The sequence below is a fragment of the Onthophagus taurus genome, chromosome 1, assembly GCF_036711975.1.
Source record: "Onthophagus taurus isolate NC chromosome 1, IU_Otau_3.0, whole genome shotgun sequence".
Lineage (NCBI taxonomy): Eukaryota > Metazoa > Arthropoda > Insecta > Coleoptera > Scarabaeidae > Onthophagus > Onthophagus taurus.
The window spans coordinates 18,687,052-18,704,336 of NC_091966.1; the positions used below are offsets into that span (position 1 = coordinate 18,687,052).

The 17,285-nt window shown below is 33.8% G+C and overlaps 2 protein-coding genes across 3 annotated transcripts; both read right to left on the reverse strand.

Moving 5' to 3' along the window:
• Window positions 1-1,357: 1,357 nt before the first annotated feature.
• LOC111422837 (transmembrane protein 70 homolog, mitochondrial) lies at window positions 1,358-2,504 on the reverse strand. Of its 2 annotated transcripts, none has more exons than XM_023056089.2 (4): window positions 2,395-2,504; window positions 2,037-2,275; window positions 1,741-1,983; window positions 1,358-1,656 (listed from the first exon to the last, which is right to left on the reverse strand). In XM_023056089.2, exons 2-4 carry the CDS (start codon window positions 2,271-2,273, stop codon window positions 1,459-1,461), a joined length of 678 nt encoding a protein of 225 aa, XP_022911857.1. In that variant the 5' UTR covers window positions 2,274-2,275; window positions 2,395-2,504; the 3' UTR covers window positions 1,358-1,458. The 2 variants fall into 2 exon arrangements, with proteins under 2 accessions (XP_022911857.1, XP_022911865.1); XM_023056097.2 differs by having other exon boundaries at window positions 2,332-2,460.
• An 8,353-nt stretch (window positions 2,505-10,857) lies between these two features.
• Window positions 10,858-12,497, reverse strand: LOC111422819 (fumarate hydratase, mitochondrial-like). Its single transcript, XM_023056064.2, has one exon. The coding sequence runs from the start codon at window positions 12,423-12,425 to the stop codon at window positions 10,905-10,907; it is 1,521 nt and encodes a 506-aa protein (XP_022911832.1). The 5' UTR covers window positions 12,426-12,497; the 3' UTR covers window positions 10,858-10,904.
• Window positions 12,498-17,285: the final 4,788 nt, after the last annotated feature.

Here is a 17,285-nt window from a genome sequence, read left to right on the forward strand (position 1 = left end):
ATAAAACATCAGGTCTACCAGACACCGGTAAACACGAGGGAGGAATTAAAAGCTCGCGTGCGAGCAGCATTCGACCGTCTCTCTCCTCAAGAAGTACGAAGACCAACACTTACGCCCTCAAGTGTTCTTCACGTATAACACAGTGCTTGAATGCGAATGACCACCATTTCGAACGTTTATTGTAACTTGTTTACAACTTTTTATACCAATTTTTTGCCATCTGAAGTAAATGTTGATAGCTTTTATTAAATATTCCGCAAGTTCTACTACAACTTACAACTTTCGACAACAATCTACAACTTTGTCGCGCTTTCCATGTATAAAAAATAAATTACGAATTTCTTGATTTGTGTAAATATTATTTTCGTTGTTATCGATTTTAACTCTTTAGTACTAATATTAAGACACCTAACAGATAATTATTAGCCTACATGCATCAAGTGACATAAAGAAGTAATACTTTGACAAGAACTCATTCAGGTTTGTTTTCCATGACACACTAGGTATGATATGTGGGCATTTTTCAAAATACCCTAATTATCTCCCAAACTATTAATGTTAGGTATAGGACATATGGAATATAAAAGATGTACAGTCATGTTCACGGGAAATGCACATTCAAAGTCAAGCGCTGTTGTGAGATCCGACATGCCGCTGGCTTGGCTGGCTAAACAGGCTGAGCCGAACGCCCACGAGTCACGAGCTTCGTGTGCGTTCGGCTCAGCCCGTTTAGCCTTGAGTGTGCATTTCCCGTGAACATGACTGTACAATGAGAAGTCGAAGACGACTAACAATAAGTAATAAAATATGTAGAGTGCCATTTTAAAAATGAAGTTGTGGTACTTCCAAATTTTGAAAAGTTAACCACCTATAGTAAACTGACCAAACGATCTAGACAGCCGTTCACGACACCAAAATATACTTCATCATGTTGCTTAAGCATGTTCACAATCCTAAATTGATATCCCAAAAGTCGAGTGTTCTCTGATTTTTTGAACAAATGTCTGATAGAGCAGATTTTTTTAGAAAAAAAATGGTATAATCGACAACGGCCGAATCAAATTGCAAAAAGTAAAGTTATTCATAAACGATGAAAATAAATAAATCCAAATATGTAAAAATATATAGAGTGTTCCATTAAAAAAATAAAATATGTGGCGACTTCCGGTATAATCGGAAGTGCAAGAAATCTGAAGTATTTTAGAAATATTAATTAGAACTCAATTAAATCTGAATTGTCAAATTTTTATTTTGGCCAGAACCCTAGAAACTTCTAATGAACAGTATTGCTGAGACATCCTGTATATTAAATATTTTTACTCCAGCAAAATAGTATGGAATTTATCTATATAAAGAATTAAAATCTTTAAAATTATAATTATTTCATTCAAATTATAATTATCTAATTAATTCATAATCTATACAACTATACACATTTTAAAAACTGCAGTTCTATTATCATTTCTTTTTAACATCTTCAGCAGGGGTTTCATACATTTTAAAATCAATTGGTTTATCATAACCCATAATCTTCGCGTAATGACTAGGATTGCCAAAATGCCTGGCATCCATAAACATAGGTTTTCCTTTAGCAATAAATGTGGTAAACATGCCTGGTATATCAGGTACTTTAACATCATCTGGTGTGAACTCGGTCTAAAAGAATAGAATTACTCTAGAAGTACATCTAATAAAATTACTATAAATTTGAATATTATAGCATTGATATATTCTTTTTACCTCTTTTAGCATACAAAAGAAATTGACTGTTGCTGCTGTATATGTCCCTTTTTCAGGATTATAATCAATATGGGCTACATATTTTTTCGTGACAAAATGTAATAACATTGGTGTGACAAATGTGAAAAATCCTATCACTGAATAAGCTGCCACAATTAAAGGTATACTTGATACATCTGCTAAGGATTTTATTAAAAATGGTTGACCAATTATACCTATGGCACTAGTTGTTAACGAGAACCACTAAAACATATTTTTTAAACAAGCATAAATTATTTTTCGTTTAGTTTACTTACTTTAACTGTTCTTATCTGTGGCGTTAATATTCCATAATAAACACGTTCTTTACCTTCTTCTACATCATCTTTGTTAGCATCTTTAAAGAAGTACCTCACTTGTATGTTATTTGTGAGGTTATGTGTACTTACTAATAGCTGTCTTTGGTTATGTAAAAACGTTGGTTTCATAAAACTCTTTGAACTGGTCTGTTTTAAAAGAAAAGGAAGTAACCGGCAGCAATTCTTTAACGACATTCCTAAAAGAATTCGAATTTTATTAATGATTTAATCAAATCAATTGCGTGTTGATTACTATTTGTAACTTATAACAAAGAGTGATCTTTAAACCTTAATAGGCAATAATGTAATGGCTTACTTTTAGTGTTAAGTTTATATTATTATATTTTAATATAATAGATTGGCTAATTTTAACACTTTAAATAATGCTGTCAAACGTCAAAATGTCAAAAGTATTTATAAGTCACTACATTACCAACTTTTAGATGTCAAATACTTAAACTTTTTAAGCGCCATCTGTTATAAATATAAAGGAATTTTTCAAAATATAAATATTTATTTTAATAATTAATTTATATATTGAAATTGTAGGAATGTTTCTAAAAAGTTAAACGGTCCGGAACTATCATCAGTAGCAAATTAATGCGCTTACATAATCACACGTGGCAATTGCCAATAGAAACAATCAACGGGCAAAAGATGGCGTTAGTTAAAAGTTATAAAACTTAAAAAGGATACTTTTTATGTTAAATCCGTATAACTAAACCCATTTGCATCATAACCTCAGATATTTGCGGAATACATTTAATAAGATCTAATATGATCTAATACTAGACCTTGAACTAGAAACATTCGGGTTTAGCCGTCCATCTCTTAAGACTGCTAAACCCGAATGATTCTAGTTCTAGGTTTAGTGTTAGTTCACTTTTAGTTAATATACAAGTTAAGTCAAGTTAAATATACAACAATCTAAAGCTAAATAACAACTAAAACTAAGTAGAGCTTTTTTACGGGAGGGAGGGAAAAGACCTTATGAACCCAGGCCTATTGACAGCGCTTGCTGCTTGTGGGCAGTAGTGGGTAATGGGTCACAAGTGGTCACAAGATGATGGTCTTTCGACTGGGAGTGTAGGGCTATAATTAGGTAGCCCCTGCTACCCACTAAAAACCATCCACTCTTCTCCCCGAGGGGGCTTTTTAGTTTCCATTTAATTTAATTAAAATTGTCTCCGTCTTCGTCCTCCAACTGGAGCTGTGCCCAACAGCCCTACTACAGAAACTCAACGGCTCGTATAGGATACATAAAATAAAATATTTGCCGTTGCTTTTATGCGCGGTTCACATTATTGCAGCCCAGTATTCCAGCGAGTCAATCAAGTCCAGTGCTAGACTGGATCATATCATTCACATTATTCTAGTCTAGTAATTCCGCTAGTCACTCCATTCCAGTGAATTCTTAATCGATTCGTTAAGAATTGGTAGTCCAGCACTGGATTGATTCGACAGTCGCTGGAATTGATTGTTCACTGGAATGTATTCCAAAGCCGATTCACATTATTCCAGTGGAATTTCAGCACTGGTTTCGATCACTTGACTGGAATACTATTAGAATAATGTGAATCGGGAATTACTTAAAGTAAAAAATATCGACAACTTACAGGGATGAGCGGGAGGCCCTTGGTCTCAGCGGGATCTCCTCTCCGTGTATACCAGGAACTAATTAGTATCTGTCACTGCCGAATCTAGTTCTATCCTTTTCGTCTTGAGAACTACGGTCACGTATGCACTTATCGTTTCCTACTTGGTCTTGTTGCTGAGCATTTTAGCGACTTTTTCAAATAGTTTTTGATATGAGGTTTTTTTGTTGCTGATATCGGCTCAACTACTTAGGCTTCACGAATCTCTGACCTGATGTTAACCATCTTTTCTAGTCTTGCCTAACTTTCCCAGTTTCGTCACCACTTCGTAGCCAACAACTCAACCGCGGTGGTCTGTCTCGCCCTTCCTGACCAGACCTAGCTCCGATACAATAAAGTAGAGTGAACAACCTCTAATAACAAATGTATAACATCGCCTATATCAGTTGTCCAGGAGAGTCACGTCACATGAATCATAGAAGATGTGCCAGAACTCCGACCTAACAATGGACCCCAGCGCCACACCGCACGTCATTCATGTTTCTATCTTTTAAGTCTCTCAGAACGCTCATCAAATACGTCGGGGTGGAGAAGTCCCATTGCAGAGCCAACAAAATATCTTTCCATCGCACCCTGTTAAAGGCGTTTCTGACGTTTACTGTGACCAAGCGCTCTCTCGAAGGTACTAAAGACGTCACAGATGGCATCAATTGTTGAACGCCTACTACAGAATCCGTACTGCCTAGCGGCTAGACCTCCTGACCATACAACACTCTCCAGCAAACGTGCACGAAGCAGCTTTTCAAAGAGTTTACCAGCGGTGTCCAACATGCACAGAAGCCTTTCTTCTTTTTAATTGGCTCCAGCTGCTATTTTTTCCATATTTCCGGAAATATGGCTTGCTTTAAGCAGACATTGTACATCGCCAGAGGAATCTCCGGGACCGCGTTTGACAGGAATTTAAGGGCCTCAAGATGGCTACACGTAACTGTAAAGTTGGCAAACATGCATGATTACTCTTTTTGTACAAGAAGGCTTTTTTTAGCGTTTAGGATAATTTTGCACAAACATTTTGCTTGTACAAACCGCTTGATGATGGATTGAATTCGAATTATGCAAGTTTGGGCAAGCCACGCTTGCGCAAGCGAAACGGTACGTGTGTACGAAGATGTGCCGGCTTGTTGGCATTCATGAATGATCTCTACAGGTTCCATCATGTCTAGCGATCTGAAGAAGGCCAACCGGGAATTACTGGAAGAGTTTATTCGCGCATACCAAAGTCACCCGTGTCTTTGGCGAATTAATTCACCAGAGTATCATGATAGGATGAAGGAAGATACAGCATATGATACGTTATTAAGTAAATGTAGATTAATTGATAACAATGCCGATAAAAATGTTGTTGTTAAGAAGTTAAATGCGTTGACGATTAATTATAGAAGAGAAAAGAAAAAAGTCGAAGCATCTTGTCACTCTGGCAGTGGTACAGATGAAATATATCTATAAGCCTTCACCGTGGTATTATCATTTGTTTGGCTTTTGGGGTTGAGTTATCTTTAAAGTAAGCTTTGTTGCCACAGAACTTGTCGTTCATTGGCAAAATAGTCCATGAATTGTTGTCTTACTTGTTTAGCATGAAATGGTATACCTCCAGTAATATACCTTTGTAAAGGGGACATATTGGAATTCTCTGATGTTAAACCAGGACAAATTGCACCATTTTCTATGTCTTCAGAGCCTAGATAATCGTGGGGCGTAGACTTTGACGCACAGTTGACATTAAATAGTTATGCAAAGCTCAAGTTGCTTTTACAATTTCATCAATATGTTCTAATACTAAATTGATAGCGGTGTGCAAAATTCTAAAGCGTGCTGTCAAAATTCTAAATACGTTTTCAATAATTCGTCGTGCTGTAGATAGTCGGTAGTTTTTAAATTTTAAATTACTCTGTTTGTATGGTTTTAACATATTGGAGCTCAAAGTAAAAGCATCGTTTACGTGAACTGTTTGCTACTTCTTTTTCTCTTGGAATGTTGAGTGAATTACCTTGTAGTCTACTAAAAAATTCTGTATGCTGTAGCACACCTCCAACTGATACTCTGCCATTCGTACCGAAATCAAATAAAATAAATCTATAATTTGCATCTGCAGTAGTAAGTAGCACCATGCTATGTCAATGTTTGTAATTTAAAAAAAAGTTAACCACTTCCAGCTGGAGGAATAATCTCGATATTTTTTCCATCTAAACTGCCAAGACAACATGGGAAATTCCACCTCTTTTCAAAATCCCTCCCTAAGTCATCTCAGTTTATGGGAACTGAAAGAAATATAAACATTACACCATAAATATAATTGAAGAAACAATTGAAAACTATGATAAAAATTAAATGCATTACTAGTTATAAGAAAAAAAAATCTTTTTTATTGATAAATATCTTTTATCTCAATTTCCCAACAAGTAGGACATATATCATTAAAACTATAAATAAATAAGGTAGCAATAGAATTATCATAATTAAATATTCTTATTTTCAGGAAGAAGCTGGAGAACAACTAACTCACTCTACGCAAGATTTAAAAAAATCTAGTCAAGAAAATGAGCCAATTACGAATACAGTACAAGACACGTGTGCTTCATTTGAAAAATGCCTCTTCAGTCAACTCTCAAAAAACCACCTCCTGCTAGGCTTCCTAAGCGTGCTTACGATAAATGTGATTCTGTTCTAGAAACAATTGATCAGCATTTTAAAAAACCTAAGCAGAAAGATTTTTTGCTAACAAAAAAGATAATTAATGAAGTTTTATTTATGGCTGAAATGGGTCAGTTGACTAAGTCAAATTCTATTTGGGATTCTACTGACAGTGTATCTGCGCATACATCTATGGGTTTTCCTACATCTCAGCATTTTAATAATAAGAACGGTATTATTTCTTAGCCTTATGGAACAACTTATTATCAATTGCGTTCTCCAGGAACCGAGGGTAGCGACAATTCCAATCAGTCACTAGCTTCATATAATTCAAATTTCGGCTATGGCTAATTTAATTACACTACTCTACAAAAAAAAAAATTTGGTTCCCTAAACCCAAAAATCATATTTAAAATTTTTTCTATGGATACGTTTTGGAGCTATGATTCTTTTTTGGGGTAATTTGACTATTTGCAGCATATCTCGAGTTAGAGATGATCGCACCTGGTCGTGCTATTCATCAAATTAAAGAGTATTGTATAGCTAATAAATGGTATTAATACTTATTCCATTCGATTCGGTAGTTTTAAAACAATGGTCCATAATATGTGAAAAAGAGATTTTTTAGACAAAAAGTGAACCAAAAATTCATTCAATATCCGTGGAGAATCGCAGAAAAATTCTTTTTTACCTTCTACGTAAAGTTTGCTCTTTTTAGAAGACAACAAGGTACGCAGGATGAGAATGGGTAGAGAAATTACTAAAAATTATGATCTTCTATATGTGAGAGCACAGCTTTTTTTTGTACATGAAATTCCGCGCAACTAGACCGTTAGAAATTTTTAGGTTTCATGTTTCGTACGTTTCTGAGATTTTACGTGTAGGAGCTATTCATCCCAATCTTTCGATTTTAAATAATTTCAAGATGGCAAGGGCGTAGATATCTTTTATTTCTAGGGGGGGTAATTTAGAAACATTAGAGCGTTATGCTCGCCAAATAGTGCTTAAAATCAAGGTTTATGGGAGAAAATAAAATAAACATTAACGTCAGAAATTAGAAATATAATTATTGCTAAAGCTCTAAAGTTGTAGTAAATTAAAAAAAATATACGAAAATACACATTTTTTCTTTATTCTGGGGGGGGGGTAATTACCCCCTTTACCCCCCCCCCCCCCCTTAACTACGCCCTTGCAAGATGGCTGCCACATCCAGTGCACCGGAAGTAGCCTACAACTTCGTTATTTTAAAGGGAATGCTACAATTTTTATTTGATATTTTTAATCAAAAATCACAATAGAGAATTCACTTAAACGCCTTGGAGAGCCGCAAAAATTCCGTCTTATTTTGTACATATTATTATTATTATTATAATTTCTGTTATGTGTGTGGTGAATATGTCGTTAAGAAACACATGCGTAACTTTACTAATTTGGTACAAGAAAATTATCTCCAATATTTTGGAATAGCAGCTGAGAATCTTCAAGAACAATGGACACCAAGTTTTTTATGTCTTAATTGCCATATAAATCTTAGTGGACGGGCTTCCAGCGCGTCAGAGTATGCATTTCATGTTAAAAATACTTTATAGTTTATAACTTTTTTTTAACGTTAGGCGGTATATGAAATTTGCCGTAGCAATGATTTGGAGAGAACCACTTTGTCATACAACCGACTGCTACTTTTGTCTAACTAAACAAACCGGAATTGGAAAAAATATAATAAATATCTGTGACGTTTCCAGTTCCACATTCAGATACACTTCCCATCCCCAACTGCCCTGATTTATCTCATTCCCAAACCTCCATTATATCTCAGTCCTCAAGTACTGATACGTCAGATTTCCAAAGTAATTTAACTGAATGTCAAGGACAGCATGAACAGCATCTTCTAACACAGGAAGAACTGAATGATTGAGTGAGAGACTTGGAGCTTTCAAAGGAGAAAGCAGAATTACATGCATCTCCTATGAAGCAATATCACTTTTTGGATACGAATGTTAAAGTAACATATTACAGAGACCGTATACACAAAGTATTATGCGTCAACTGATAACATATGCTTTTGCAAAGACATTCCCGGTTTGTTCGAGGAGCTTGGCCAGCCTTACAATGCACACGAGTGGCGGTTATTTATTGATACCAATAAAAGTAGTTTGAAAGCAGTTCTCTTGCATAATGGAAATGAGAAACCATCAATTCCAATCGCGCATACTGTAAATACCAACGAATCGTACGAAACAATGGTTAAACTATTAAAATCTCTTAATTACGAAGACCATGAATGGAAAGTTTGTGCCGATTTAAAAGTCACAGGAATGTTGTGTGGTTTACAAAGCTGCTACACGAAATATTGTTGTTTCCTTTGTCTTTGGGATAGCCGCGCAAAGGAACACCATTATAAGAGGAAGCAATGGCCTGAAAGAAAAAGCCACACCCTGGGCGAGGGCAACATTAAATACTTACCTCTTATTAAAAAAGAAAATATCCTTCTACCACCATTACATATTAAACTTGAACTCTTCAACAACTTTGAAAGCACTGGATATAGAAGGCCAAGCGTTTACTTATTTAAAAAACTTATTTGAAAATCTTTTGTTCGCAAAAATCAAATAAGGTATTTTCAACGGTCCACAAATAAAAAAACTTTTAAAAGATGACAAATTTCAAACCTATTTATCATCCATCTTTTTTTCCTGTTTTTCGTTCCTTTTGGAATGTATTTGGTTTCACCTTCAGTGTCTTTCAATCCTCCAAATGAACAAACCAAATTTAATGTTATACCTTATATGTTTTTTTACAATTTAATTTTAATGTTTGATTTGTTATTTATATTTTTATAGGTAAGACTCTCTTTTTTTAGTCTCTAATATATTTAATTTTATTTCCTTTTTTGTCTTACGATTAGATTTAACGTAATTTTAACGCCATTTGAAAAAAAAAAAATTTTTTATTATATCTTGAATTCATTTTAACATGGTTTTTCCTTTGGAAAACTATTGTTTTTTATATGCTTTGCTTGGTTTGTGATCCTTCTTACGGTTCCTGACGGTGAGTTCTTTTTTAATATGTTCAGATTTCACTTTTCATTTTTAATTCTAGTTATTTGATTTTAAATGTTACCATAAGATTAATATCTAATGTGATTTTCATTATTTTAATAGCTTGTCGCTGAAGATGGGAATAATTTCCTGAAACATGTACGACTGTATATTTAAATAAAGCAAGTAGAAGTTATTTATTATTTATTATTATTTATCATCCGTTGAAGCTGTAGCCTGGAATTTGTTTCAGTTAATTGTTTCAGATTTTCTTGGAAACAATAAAAGCCCGAATTATGAGACAATTGTTGAAAATTACCCAAAAAAAAAATCATAGCTCCAAAACGTATCCATACAAAAAATTTTAAATGTGATTTTTGGGTTTAGGGGACCAAACTACATAAGAAAAATACAGTGGCGACAAATGTACATTTTATGAATTTTTTTTGCAGACTAGTGTTATTAATATTTTATGTCAAGTGTTTCACGATAGCTTTTCCTTTCTTATATCTCTTTTGTAAACATTATAAGTTGTAATAAATTATTTGAAAACAACAAGCGTTTCACTTACCTGCAAATAATTCCTTTTTAGCACCTCGTAAATAGCATGGCAGGTTTCAGGAACTATGTAACTCAGAGCCTATGGTGAAATTTTAGTTGAATATTTTAGGTCTTCATAACTCCTTCCGAGAAATCGTAATGTTGCTGTTAATTTTTCGTGGGGGGTATAGCTTCTCTCATGATTCTACGAGTGATAAAAGGTTCATATAAGTTTTTTCGTTAATTCTGAGATAATTATGCCAATCACGTGGATATATCTTCAATTCACTCAGTAAATTAATATGGGAGTGGTTGTCATTAACCACTCTTTACACCATATATCACGTTTCTTCTTCCGCGTTTTCTTCTTATGGTCAAGACAAAAAGCAGCCAGTTCAAGCGCAAACTAGCGCTTGTTCAAGTATACTTGTATCATGTGGTATCGAAGGGACATTTTCCATTTTGTTCAAAAAAATTTACCTTCAGAAAGGACACCATCAGGACCAGGCTTTACTGTTCTTCATGGAATGTGCCGCTTCGAAGAATTTTTGCAACTTTACTTGTAACTTCCTCTAAGGCCACTCCGGGAATAAGGCATCTCGACGTTGGCGAACATTTCTTCGGGGTTTCTTGTCCGTGAGATTCTGAGCACTCCTTCGTCAGCTCTCAGATCTGAAGTGTGCACCAATACGCACTAGAACTAGAAACATTCGAGTTTAGTCGTGCATCACTTAAGAGAACTAAACCCAAATGTTTCTAGTTCTAGGTCTAGTCTGGTTATATTTTTAGTTTAACAAAAATGTACAATAGCTAACCACCAAAAAATGACGATAGTGCGAAATGAGAAATTTAAATTGCACGGACTAATAGCGCGCGTGTATTGAAAGATTAAAGTTCAATAAGAAGAAAATTACATCGTATTTTAAGAAACTTGTATTAAAAAGTAAAAAAAAAGTAACAAATTAAGATGGCCCTAACATATCTTCTGGACGAACCCATTCATCAAATTCTTGTGAAGATAAAAATCCTAATTGAACTCCAGCTTCTTTTAAGGTACAATCTAATTGATGTGCTTTATTAGCGATTTTAGCCGCTTTATCATACCCAATATGTTCATTCAAAGCTGTAACCAGCATCAAACTATCGTTCAAATACCGTTCAATATTTTCTTTATGCGCTGTAATATTTTTAACACAATTTTCAGAAAAAGCATTGCAACCATCTCCAAGTATTCTACAAGATCTAAGTACATTTGCTACTATCACGGGTTTGAAAACGTTTAATTCAAAGTGACCATTTAAACCACCAACTGTAACTGCAACGTGATTACCCATAATTTGGGCTGCTAACATTGTTAAAGCTTCGCATTGACTAGGATTTACTTTTCCTGGCATTATAGAACTTCCTGGTTCGTTCTCAGGTAAAGCTATTTCACCTAGGCCGCATCTTGGTCCGGATGCTAAAAATCTTATATCGTTAGCGATTTTTGTAATAGAACAAGCAATGGTGTTTAAAGCGCCGGATATTTCCACCATTGTATCATTACATGCTAAAGCTTCAAATTTGTTTGGAGCTGTCTCAAAAGGAAGATTAGTTAAAGTAGAGATTTTTTTAGCAACATTTTCTGCAAACCCTTTTTTTGTATTCAATCCAGTTCCAACTGCTGTTCCTCCCAAAGCTAAATAATAAAGTCTGTCGAGAGTTGATGTTAGGCGATCAATACCAAAATTAATTTGATAAACGTATCCACTAAATTCTTGACCTAAAGTAATCGGTGTGGCATCTTGAGTATGAGTTCGTCCTGTTTTTATAATATAAGCAAATTCCATACATTTAGCTTTTAATGAATCACGTAAATTTACTAAACCCGGTACTGTACAATTATTTAATTCTTGTACTACAGCTATATGCATAGCCGTTGGAAATACATCATTAGTACTCTGACTTTTATTCACGTGATCGTTAGGATGAACTGGATTTTTCGAACCCAGAACACCCCCAACTATCTCAATAGCTCGATTACTAATCACTTCATTCACATTCATATTTGTTTGAGTCCCAGACCCAGTTTGCCAAATTTTCAACGGAAAATGTACTCGAGGTATTTTATCATTTATTATCTCATCTGCAACTTTGACTATCAAATCAACAATTGTTTCGTCCATACCTTGTTCTTTATTAATTAATGCACAAGCTTTTTTCACTAGCGCCAAAGCTTTAATTATGGAAAGAGGCATATATTCACATTGGTCGCCGATATTAAAGTTTAAGATAGATCTTTGCGTTTGCGAGCCATAGTATCTGTTATTTGGAACCGCTATTTCACCCATTGTATCACATTCAAGACGAGTTCCTTTTCTTTTTGATCGTTCAACGACACAATTATGAACATCGCAAAAATTCTGTGATTTTTCGCCCATTTTATGACCACTTTTTCTTTTGGATTTGTCAATAGTACACCCACGTGTTTCACAGTAAGTCATTTTTGGAATTGATTAAAAAGTTATTTTATTATGTGTGTAAATTAAATTATTAATTGACAAGATGTCAAAAAATATATGAATCATTTTAATTAGCATGTCAAACGAAATTTGCAAAAAATATATTAATAAACGTTGTTAAACCGATTTGAAAATGTTTTTGAAAATATCTAAATTCCGTATCAAATGATTTCATTACCAAGTTTAAGTTTCATTTAAAATTTCTTTATTATCATGATAAGAAAACATTCAATAAATCAAATTGGCATCTACAAAACCACTTGTTTAATATGGCAACATACTATATTGAGCTTTGCCAAGGATGCTGCATAGAGAAATACATAGCAGAACGTATTTTATGTCCGGGAGGCTATATAAAGTGGCCATCAGTAGTGGACTGATCTGGCGTTTCAAGTGTTGGATGACTTAGCACAAAGTGGTTCTTGAAAGATCGCAAAATATTGATTTATGTAGCTATATTGTAACTGTAGCAATTACACTTTAACTGGGCAAAAGACGCTACAGAAATGTGGTTTCTGCTCATCGATTCCGTTAGGATTCAATATTGAGCCAGAACTACAAGACGAAAAAGAGAACAGAAATAGAGGAACAGTGTTAAGAAACGAAATTTGTAATTATTTATTCATTAATAGATAAAAAAATACTTAAGACGTTTAGTGTTTTTTATTTAACAGTTGTCTTAATAATTCATTACGAGTTTTCATTTCTTCGATTAATTCCTGACATTGTTTAGATTTTCTTTCTTCATTTTCCTTTTCCTCATTGCAATTGTCTTAATTTACTTCAGGGACTGAAACGTTTGAAGGTCCTGCAATTTGTTCATCTTCTATGCATTCTTCTATTGCACAATCTGGTTTTCGCTTTTTTCTCATAATATCAACGATATTCCCCATTGTCGAGCTCCCTAAGGTACAAATGGGTTGTATAGAGTGACCAAAATATCCTCTAATTCCCGAATTTCGTATGGGCAGGATCTTCTACCTTTCCCAGTTTTCTTTGATGTTAAGTGTTTGTTTTTATAGCCTCTTTTAAGACTCTTCCACTTGTTCTCTACTGCTTGGAGAAGAGATGCAATACCCCTTCATTTTATCCCTTATCAAATTCCACATTTTCATTAAAGTTTTTATTTTTCGTTCTTCAACTAAAGATTTTTTTTCTTTATAGAGATGCAGCAATAAATTTGTTTTGGCATCATCCCAATTCATTTTCTTTATTCTCTTCATCATTATTTCTTAATCATATTGTAAAACGTTTCCAAATATTCCGCCATTTTAGTTACACTGAATTACACTGCACCTATTGAACTTAATCGAAAGCAGGTGCAACAAAATCTGCACTAACTTGCACCGGCTGCACGAAATTGCACTGAGCATGGCCCAACAAACAGTATGAATGCAACTGCACTAAACTACACTATCCCCAACGAACACAACATCTGCACTAAACTGCTTAGTGCAAGTAGTGCAGTCCCAACGAACAAAGCTAAAGTAAAATTTAAACATGAATTAAGTTTCTCTTCTTTAGCTAACTGGGAGCAAAGACTGATACCTCAATCAACAGCACAGGAATAAGTACAATTAAATAGTTATATGAACAAACACACTCTAGAGTAAAATTGAAAATTTGTCTTATCAACCCTTCCAATATCTAAAGAGCTTAGACAGGGCTGCTTATCTCCAACAGCCTTTAAAATTTATCTGAACTAAACGTTGAAGAGATGGAGATCATGTCATGGAATGGAAATACAGCTCACAGATGACATAACACGCACTTCACTTTGTAGATGACCAAATAATCATTGCACAGGATATAGACGATCTGATATTTAATGTTCGACGAATATAAAGACTAGGGTCATACTGTAAATTTTAAGAAGACGAAATATATTTGTATTGGAGGAGAGCAAGAAAAGCTCGCTCGATGGCTGCGACGAATATCATCATTTGTAGACAAGAATAATAATGGATGGGAGACATGATAAGATATAGAAAGCAGAGTAATCAAAAGGAAAACAACAATTTACCTGAAAAGAAACGCTATGTATTTCCTAAAGTCTTTAAAAGCATCATCTTATATGGAGTGAAACAAAAACCCTTGAACAAAGATTACACAGGCCGACAAATTTTAAACCAGAGACCAGACTATACCTTCCAAATAATTTTCGATACCCTGAATCCGAATCTGACGTCAGAATTGCTTCATCACCTAAGATTTTCAAGATATCTTACCTAAAATATGCGAAAAACACGATTTTTCAGCACATTCAAGGCTTGATTTTCCATCAAAAGATAATTTTTTTCTACAGCAGTCATTATGCCATTTAAAACTATTTCTCTGCCCCCTTAAAATCTTATGTTATTCATTTAAATATTTTTCTTGATCTTTGAGAAATTGTCTCCTAAAACTAAGAAATTCATCATATTTGAAATAACATCTGTTTATTTTCCAGTTTTATTTACAAGTTTTAAAATGTTTTATTAAGACTTCAAAGCAATACAAAATATTAATAAATAACAAATAACAACAAACGTATGGTTTAAAACGAAATTAATGATAAAGAACCTGAAGTGGCCTGCCCTTACCCTATCAATGTCGTTTACAGAGATTGTTAAAAAAGGTTTCTGCAATTAATGTAGTTAGAAAAACGCATTAAAACGCAGTGAATTCAAAACATTGTAAATACTTACATACAAAAAAGTACAAATGACTGATCCGATCATACGATTTCGATAAAATTCCATATACGGTATTTTTTTCTCATTTTACAGACGTATACAAAAGTGTATGTGTTCAGGTAAAGTGACACTTCCGGTCAAGCGATTTCGCTGAAATTCAATATATCGTAATTTTTGTCATTTATTAGATGTATACGAAAGTATATGTTAGGCTATACATAAAAAAAATGTAAGTTTATATGAAATGTTTGAAAATGTCTTCAGGTAAAGTGCCATTTCGGGTTGGTGGATTTGGTCTTAAAGGTGTTTACGAGCTTTCGATTTTGGTTTAATAGCTATATACCAAATGTCATTACGGTAACTGATTGCGTTTTTAAGTTATCGTGTTTATCGAATTTTTACACGATTTCAATACTTTGTCTCATATACATATATACTTCTCGCACTATATACTTCGTATATAGTGCGAGAAAGTAAAAATTAATTTACAATATTTTTGTTTGATATACTTTATAACAATAAAACTTCTTAACTTTCACTTATTCTCGAATATTTTTAAATTAATTTGTTTTTTATTGTATTTAATTTTGTATTTTTAAAACTTTTTTTCCTATTTATAGCAGTTTAGATGTTATTTTAATTTCTTATGATAACGAACGCGCATCAATTCAAACGATCGTTTAACACTCTTACGCTTATATTGAGCAGCGTTATCGTTTCTTTTCAAAGACCAGCAGTAGTCAGCCATCATTCTTTCATCCCATCTACCTTGATAGTGGCGCTCTTTTTCTTTGAAATCCTGATGGAATCGTTCACCCATCTCTTCGCTGAAGGCTCCTACATTTTCCGGAAAGTAATCCAAATGGGAAAATAGGAAATGTAGCTTCAAACTCATTAAACAGCCTAATTTTTTAAAGTTTAATAACATTGTCGATACAATGTTTTTATATTGTGGATCCCGATGGTTGCCCAAGAAATTTTGTACAACTTCTTTGTAACTTAACCAAGCATTTTTTTCGTTATTTGTCATTGTTCTTATAAAATCGTCATCTTTCATTAAGTTTCTTATATCAGGCCCCACGAAGATACCTTCCTTAACTTTAGCATGACTTAAATTTGGAAATGCAGACTTAAGATATTTAAAACAGTTTCCATCAGTATTTAAGGCTTTTACGAATTGTTTCATCAAACCTAATTTGATGTAGAGTGGAGGTAACAAAATACCCTTTGTGTCAACAAGACTCTTGTAAACAACATTGTTGGAACCAACTTTCCAATCAAATCTTTCAGGCCACTTTTTTTTAATCCAATGTTGTTCTCGGGCGCGACTGTCCCAAATACAAAGAAAGCAAGGACTTTTTGTATTTCCTGATTGTAAACCAACCAAAATATTAATCATTTTAAAGTCACCACATATAAACCAGTTATGGATGTTGTAGCTGATTTTTTCGAGTACAAATTGAAGGTCTTCGTATGATTCTTTTCGCCTGGTGGAATGACCAATAGGGATTGCTGCGTATTTATGGCCGTTATGGAGCAACACTGCTCCAACAATCAAAACCAATTGACACAAACGTACAAACCAACAACCAATCAACAATAAAAAAACAACAACAATCAACAACAAACACCAAGGAACAAAATTAACAACGCTCGACAATTAAAACAGTTAACAACAATTTACAACAATTGACAATAAATAAAAACAATCAACAACAAGTAACAACTGCAGACAAAACCAACAATCAAAATTAACCACGTAAGTGACAGTTCGCGTTAAAACAAAATCAATTGTTTTTTAAAAACCAAGCCATCTTTGAGGACAAATTTTAGAAAAATGTCGGTCGTGTAGTCGCAGGCCAACTGGATACAGTATATTTTATTTTTTTACGCAAAAACTGTAAATCTTGTTTAACAAGGTGAAAAAGAAAAAAGTCACTAAAGAATAAGCCTTCCGACTATATTTTTTGTATCAATATTCCATCGTTTCAAAAATTTTATCTAGAAAATCCAATATGGTTGTGGTTTTCATCTTATAAAACGCTATAGAGCTTAAATAAAAAATAATATGTAAATTGTCTCTTTTAGAATGAATAAATCTCGTAAACAATCGTTTTATTTTTGTAAATACCGCTATAGTTTTCCCATTAAAACTATAACTTTGCTA

What these genes read in the sequence shown, in the direction of transcription:
- LOC111422837 (XM_023056089.2), bottom strand. Translation starts at nt 2,273, where the DNA reads ATGTCGTTAAAGAATTGCTGCCGGTTACTTCCTTTTCTTTTAAAACAG. An exon ending in CACAGATAAGAACAGTTAAA is followed by an intron (nt 1,984 to 2,036) that starts GTAAGTAAACTA and finishes AATATGTTTTAG; the next exon opens with TGGTTCTCGTTAACAACTAG. An exon ending in TCTTTTGTATGCTAAAAGAG is followed by an intron (nt 1,657 to 1,740) that starts GTAAAAAGAATA and finishes CTATTCTTTTAG; the next exon opens with ACCGAGTTCACACCAGATGA.
- LOC111422819 (XM_023056064.2), bottom strand. Translation starts at nt 12,425, where the DNA reads ATGACTTACTGTGAAACACGTGGGTGTACTATTGACAAATCCAAAAGA.